The sequence below is a fragment of the Nelumbo lutea genome, chromosome 5, assembly GCF_056320005.1.
Source record: "Nelumbo lutea isolate HS-2025 chromosome 5, American lotus-T2T, whole genome shotgun sequence".
NCBI classification, from domain to species: Eukaryota; Viridiplantae; Streptophyta; class Magnoliopsida; order Proteales; family Nelumbonaceae; genus Nelumbo; species Nelumbo lutea.
The window spans coordinates 14,878,930-14,886,010 of NC_142688.1; the positions used below are offsets into that span (position 1 = coordinate 14,878,930).

Consider the following 7,081-nt stretch of genomic DNA (forward strand, 5'->3'; position numbering starts at 1 on the left):
ATAATAGGAGGATGACTAGGTGGTGTGGTAACTCTATCACCTTGCTTTAAGTAAATCTGGTCCCACTATACAATAAGTTGTATGTTGTTTTCAATTGGACGCATTTGATTTGTGTCCCCAATCCTCATGTAGGAAATTTTCGCCATAGATGAATCATGGGTCCAAATCAAATAACCTCAACTATATAATCCAAAGCTGAAATCTTGCCAATGAGATTTCTCACTTCTTTAACCCTCGAATGAAGTCCGTTTTATTGTACAGCTCAGATTGATGCTTGTAAAGATAAAATAGGTATAGGAGAGAGCATTGGGTGTTATGGTGGTTATGAACTTAGGCAAAATAAAAAACAACAGGAAGAAATACACAAAGAGAGGGAGAGAGAGAGAGGGAGGGAGGGAATAACGAATCAATGAATATAGTGGTGGAGGGGTATATTAATGCGGAGACAGGGAGGACAGACGCGAGTGCGTAGTCGCGCAGCTGTCATTCGACATCCAAACCACCCCTTCTCAGAGACAGCAAATAAGCGTTAGCAGCTGTCGGACCCCCTTTTCCTTGCTCACAATCTCCACCACCCCTTTCCCTTTCTTCTTCTTTTTTTTTTTTTTTTTTTTTCAGCCTTCTCTCCTCTTAATTGTATTTCACAGTTCAAATCCCCCTTTTGTTTCAAGGTTGGAACCTTGCAGCATCAACAGCACAAACAACCTCTCTACCAGCACCGGCAGCATCAAGACCACCACAGAAAGTCAGGAACAACACTTTTACAACCAGCTAGAATAGAAGAACCCTGTCCCTATTGGTCTCTCAATGTTGCCTTCTTTGATGTAGAGAGGAATGGAGGGAGAGACAAACAAAGAAGAAGAGGAGAAGAAAAGAAAGAGGTGGAAGAAAAGAAGCAACACATCAATAATCTTTGTCAACTCCGAGAGGGGTATATATTGAGAGAGAGAGAGAGAGGGAGGGGGAAACAGAAAAGAGAATTCATGCATGAAGAGAAAGACCCATTGGTTGTTTTGATGATTCATTAGTGATCATGGCTTATCAGCACTATCGATCGCAATTCGGAGATACCACTTTCACCAAGGTGTTCGTTGGAGGGTTAGCCTGGGAGACGCCAACCGAAGAGATGCGTAGATACTTCCAACAGTTTGGAGAGATACTTGAAGCCGTTATCATCACCGACAAGAATACCGGCAGGTCTAAAGGATACGGCTTTGTGAGTCCTTTGTTTCCTCTTTACATTTGATCTCTTGGGTTACTTTTCGTAAAACACAAGACGCTGTTGTTTTGTTCTTCTTTTTATCCATCTTCGATGGATTTTCTTCTTTTGGTGTTAAATATTGTCGACGATTTGATCATTTGAGTAACGTATATACAATATGAAAGAAAGGATTTATTGATGGAGCAGGTGACGTTTCGTGATCCAGAGTCGGCAAGGAGGGCTTGTCTTGAACCGAACCCTGTGATCGATGGGAGAAGGGCCAATTGTAACATTGCTTCTTTAGGTCGCCCTCGAATTTCCCCACCGAGAGGTAGATTTTTCATTGTTGTTATGATTTATTGAAATTCGCTTTAATGAATAATATTCACTTTTACGCTGTGTACGTCTTCTGTTATGCAGGGAGAAATCAAGGAGGAAGCCCCTATCATGGAGTTGGAGGAGGGCATTTGGGTGCACCACCTTACAACAGAGCTGCAGGACCACTAGTTCCTCCACTTCCTCCGCCGCCACCACCACCTCCTCCTCCTCCTCCTCCTCCTCCGGTCATATATCCGACTTACGGGTTAGTTATTTGTACCCAGGCTACAAACGAAGCAAACTTGTCCATGAATCCATCCGTATACTCTTTTCTCTGTAATGAACGTGGTGACTGGTGATAGCTTGTGTCTTGTGGTTGTGGCCTGTGGGGGGTGAATGCAACCGGGTTGTAAATTTTGAGAGAACCAATCCAAAGTCGTTAGATGCCACCACCACCGCCTCCTCCTCCTCCTCCTCCGGTCATATATCCGACTTACGGGTTAGTTATTTGTACCCAGGCTACAAACGAAGCAAACTTGTCCATGAATCCATCCGTATACTCTTTTCTCTGTAATGAACGTGGTGACTGGTGATAGCTTGTGTCTTGTGGTTGTGGCCTGTGGGGGGTGAATGCAACCCCCCACAGGCTCCTCCTCCTCCTCCGGTCATATATCCGACTTACGGGTTAGTTACTTGTACCCAGGCTACAAACGAAGCAAACTTGTCCATGAATCCATCCGTATACTCTTTTCTCTGTAATGAACGTGGTGACTGGTGATAGCTTGTGTCTTGTGGTTGTGGCTTGTGGGGGGTGAATGCAACCAGGTTGTAAATTTTGAGAGAACCAATCCAAAGTCGTTAGATGCCACGAGGTCTGCCGGACTCACGTGACACTTCCCCAGATATACCATTATCTTAGGACCCACCAGTCAAAAGTATTCCAATCAGACAGTCACCAGATTGCCATGGTGACGTGGTAGCCGGCCTCATTGGATAGTTAGTTCTCTGCCCCAGGAGCAATTAATCAATCTGTCTACAAGGAGAGAGAAGAGATTGAGCCAAACTTTGCGTTCTTTTTTCGGTTCTCTGAAATAAATTAAATTATTAAATAGGGCGGTCAACTTGCAGCTTGTTACTGAACACCAATTCATGACGAGTCGCGTGCTGTCACCTGTGGTGACATAAAGACCGCCTGACAACCGTGTAGTTGGAATCCTTGAATAGCAAGTGAGTAGAGTGACTATTTGTTACTGATCGCGATCTGGAATTCAGGATTCGGGATCATAGCCGCAGACCGCAAAAGCTGTTGGATCTGGATTTGATCCATAGAATAGAATCACCCAGTTCCAGTGGGGTGTAAAAAAAGTTAAAATAAAGTTCCAATCCAACAGTTTTGACCAAAGCCCTATAGGCTGTAGGCCAGCCCAAGCTTCTTTCACTTTTCCATGGTGAGCCTCGATCGATCCATTCAGATACGATGGGTGGGCATGAATTTGCTCGGAGCCCCAAAAACACAGTGATCATATGATTTTTGTGGTCCACATCATATAAGTTAACCTCTTATTTTGGGACAATCCGTCAAAGTCATTCCCTGTGCTGTCATATTTGTTGCTGTACACTGTGGCTGTGTACGCAGTTTCAGTGTTCAGTGGTGGGACCCGCGTCAGGTCCCACCCTACCCTACTACTACTCCACGGTACCGTAGGTAACATGTTAGCAGTCCTTTTAGTTCCAAAGTCCAAGCCAAACATAAGCTTAATCAATTTATCTAATCTAACGGTGTCATTATGTTATTAATTAAACGGTTTAATTTGCAGGTACGCTACCTATACGTCGGATTACGGATACCACCACCAAGTTAGTGCTTCATCATTTAAAATTTTAATTTAAATTATTATATTTAGGCATTAGTAGTAATTTATAGTTGTTGTTTTATCTGTTAATTTCTTATATTTTATTAAACAAAATAATAATAATAATAATGGTGGGCATACTGGGCTGGGCAGAGCATGTACAACCCACATTTACAAACGCAGTATTACCAACAAGTTTACGGGACGTCGCCGTCGACAATTGGTTCTTCCTTCTATTACGGCTACGCACTGCAACCTTCTGCTTCCAGGGGCCCAACCTTTGCCGGTCCCTCCCAGTCCCAGTCGCATCGTATCCAGGGACCCCCTTATCTCCATTATCCTACGCAGGGAGATAGGTCCTTTGCCGGCAACTTTCCACCGCCTCCACCACCACCACAGCTACAGCTACCGCCGAGGCCAACCCTACCCGTATCATCATCATCAACCTCCGGTAAGTAACTTCTCTCTTTCTCTCTCTTTCTATATATATATATATAGAATGTATAGTTCCACTTGCACATGTCCAGCCCGGTACACTCCGGCCGGGGGTACGTACAGCCACTGAGCCAGTGTGAGGAGGCACAGGGGCAGGGCGGACCACGGGAGATGAGCAAAGCCAATTTTCCCATCTGGGGGGGGGGGTTGAGTTGTGAGCCATCAAAATTCACAAATGTGGGGATGGAAAGTCAGTGATGCCAGAGAGGCAGGGAGGAAAGTGTACTGAACATGTGGTTTCGTGTTGGTGTCGTCCAAAAACCAACACGTCATCATGACCTCACTCGTACTCTTCTTGCTATATAATTTTTTTTTCTTTCTCTCAACGACTTAAAAAACAGAAAAGTTGTGCATGACAGTCCTCTTGTTTAAGCCCATTAGTGTTCTACTCTTTTGCTCTCCTCAACCCTAAAATCATCATCAATAATAGACCCCTAAAATAATGTGCGGAACCGAATCTATGATAAGTGATGGTTGCCTTATTCCAGATGGCGACCTCATCCCTATCTATCTATCTGCATCCATTATTTATTTATTAGGTACTAATCAAAATTACACCATCCATCATCTGTCTGTGCCCACTTACATTATCCATTGTATTAAAAAAAAAACCCAAGTAACTCGGATTCGACTCGGAAGACCATGGACTCATTATCCAGTCCAGCATGACTCGACCCAAAATTCTATTAACCCAGATGATCGAGTTCCCTGTTAACTCACTCAGAGTACTCAGAGGAACTTGATTTTGAGGTTAAATTTGTTTGGTGGCAACAGTGTATATTGAATTAATAATGTAACTACACAAGTCCAAGGAACCCTACCCTTGAAATTGGGTGGGCCAAAGGGTAGGTACGTCGTCTTCATGGATCTAGTGCTTACGTACTGATGATGAGGAGACCCTAGCTGTGAGTGTATGAATTAGGGCCTGCCGCTATGCATGACCCAGAAATTGTTGACGGGGTTGAATCAAGTCACTGAGTTTTCTCTCTAGAGTCTAGATGACCTGCACTGTTTCTGCCACGTTGATGATGTTCAATTTAGACAGTTCATCAGAAAGGGGAGCCTATGGTTCAGACATGTGCTTCGCTCCATCTAGAACCTGTGCGGTACATAAATTTGCACACTACGTAAGTAGTTTTTTTTAAATGAAGAATATGTATTCTGGTTTGGCTCAGTAAGCTCTTCAAACTCAGGCTGGGCTTGGCTAACTCGACTAATTAGTCCACTTTAATTTATATTGCGTACTACTATGCCTAACTTGTGAAATTGTCAACAAGTCGAAAAGTGACAATCTAGAAAGTTAAAAGAAAGAGGAAACCAATAGCAATAATAATAATTCTGTGCAGTTGCACTTTGGTTTGTGCTCCAAAATTGAATTTTTTTAGGTGATCTATAGTGCAAAATTGACTTCTTTTGGTTTGTTTGTGCCATTGTGTGTCATGTTAGGCTTGGATTATGGTACTTCAAGCTATAGTTCATCTTCTTGGACGCTTGATTAAATATTTTAGATGTGTAAATCTACGGCTTCTATCTAATCTAATCTAGGTTCATGGATTCCATTATCGGGCCCCAACTATACACACTGACTGAATTTGGGTCTGGGTCAGGGCCATCACCCTTGGCTGCAAAATAGCTTCCACTCACACTCTGTAAAGGGGTGTTCCACTGATGTGTATGATCTTGTTTTTTTTTTTTTTTAAAAAAAAGAACTGCAATATCATCAAAATCATATTGTTTTTGCTCATGGTGACAAGTTTGTTTTTGTTTTGAAAAACAAAACCATTCACATTAATGAACATCCCCTAAGATATAAACTAAATCTATTCTACATAATTTAGGGCTTGTAGTTAAAATGTGACTTTACATTGTGGGTCACTGGGTCTAGTATCTCTAACCTTGAAAAAGGCAAGTCACCAACACCAATCTGGCTGATATCTCTGACACAGTTATCCGAACATTGGCCTTAATGGGATCTGTAAATCCTAATCAGTTGTTCATTTATGTACCCACATGGGAACTTATCATCTCTCTTTTGTTGGGAGAGTGTAGCCTAATTGGCCAAGAAATGCTCAACCTTAGGGTGGGCTTAGGATCCATGCCTAGCCTTGGCGAGAAATAAAATGAAAAATATATTATGGGCATGTTTTTGCTAATCATAGAAAACAAAACGTGAATTGGGTAATGTAAGTCATCCATCTGTTGTCCTTTTCCTTTTTAATGGTCAACCAGAAAAAGGTATTCCGTTGATTTAATACTTGTTAGAGTAAGTGGACTCAAACCATTTTGAAAGTACTAGAGATGGCTATCAACATTTCTTTACACATTTATGCTAACAACATGCAACATCGTTTTTGTTTTGTATCAGAGACACAGACTACCCAACAAGCTTCACAAACCTCTTCAGCGACTGGAGTTGAGGCCTCTAGCTTGGAGAGTCCAAACACCTAAGTGAACTCAAGGGAATACAAGCATGATTTAGCGAGTGGGTTCAATTTGTATAATCTTGACGAGCTTCTGATTTTCATCTCCACCACATTCGTTTTTTTTCTTCTGTCCAATGTGGAAAGAAGCTTCAGCTTTGGATGTGAGAGAGCATTGTTTAAGTGCTGTAGCAGCCAAAAGTGGACAGTAACCTGAACTGCCTTGATTATTTTTCCTCCCACATTTGGGTTTTTTTTTTTTTTTATTTTTTTTAATTCTTCTTCAATGATCAATCATCTTTCATAAATGTACGCACAGAAAGAGGAATGGTGCATCCCTCAATAAGGACAATTTCATACCACCCCGCCCATATTCAACTTCTTATTTCCATTTCGGTAGAAGTTATGTGTGCATTGCATCTGCCATCTGACTAGGGCTATGTGCAAATTAAACCTCATCAAATGTCAATATACGCCCCTTTCGATTGCATCCTTGTGAGCATGGTTGGCAATTGGGTGAATTGTTTATGGGTTTCCTGAAACTTTAGATTATTTGTTTTTGTAATTGTGCATTTGAAAAGTTCATAAAGATACTGCACAGAACAAAAGTTGGGTCAAATAATTAATGTGTAGGGGTAAGCTAAGCATAGTCCTTCATCAGGTTAACCCGAAAAAGTTGGTCAGGCTAGCCTGGTGTGGGCGCTTCGTATTCATCATCAGGGGAGATGATGATTTGAATCATATGTACGTAAGGCAACAATTTGACAAGATATGAAATGCTTCAATTCAGTCTA

The 7,081-nt window shown here is 42.0% G+C and overlaps 1 protein-coding gene across 1 annotated transcript; it reads left to right on the forward strand.

Moving 5' to 3' along the window:
* Positions 1-211: 211 nt before the first annotated feature.
* LOC148850529 (uncharacterized) lies at positions 212-6,649 on the forward strand. Its single transcript, XM_088947201.1, has 6 exons — positions 212-1,216; positions 1,409-1,532; positions 1,622-1,784; positions 3,337-3,376; positions 3,526-3,823; positions 6,233-6,649. Exons 1-6 carry the CDS (start codon positions 1,034-1,036, stop codon positions 6,313-6,315), a joined length of 891 nt encoding a protein of 296 aa, XP_088803327.1. The 5' UTR covers positions 212-1,033; the 3' UTR covers positions 6,316-6,649.
* The last annotated feature ends 432 nt before the right edge of the window (positions 6,650-7,081 follow it).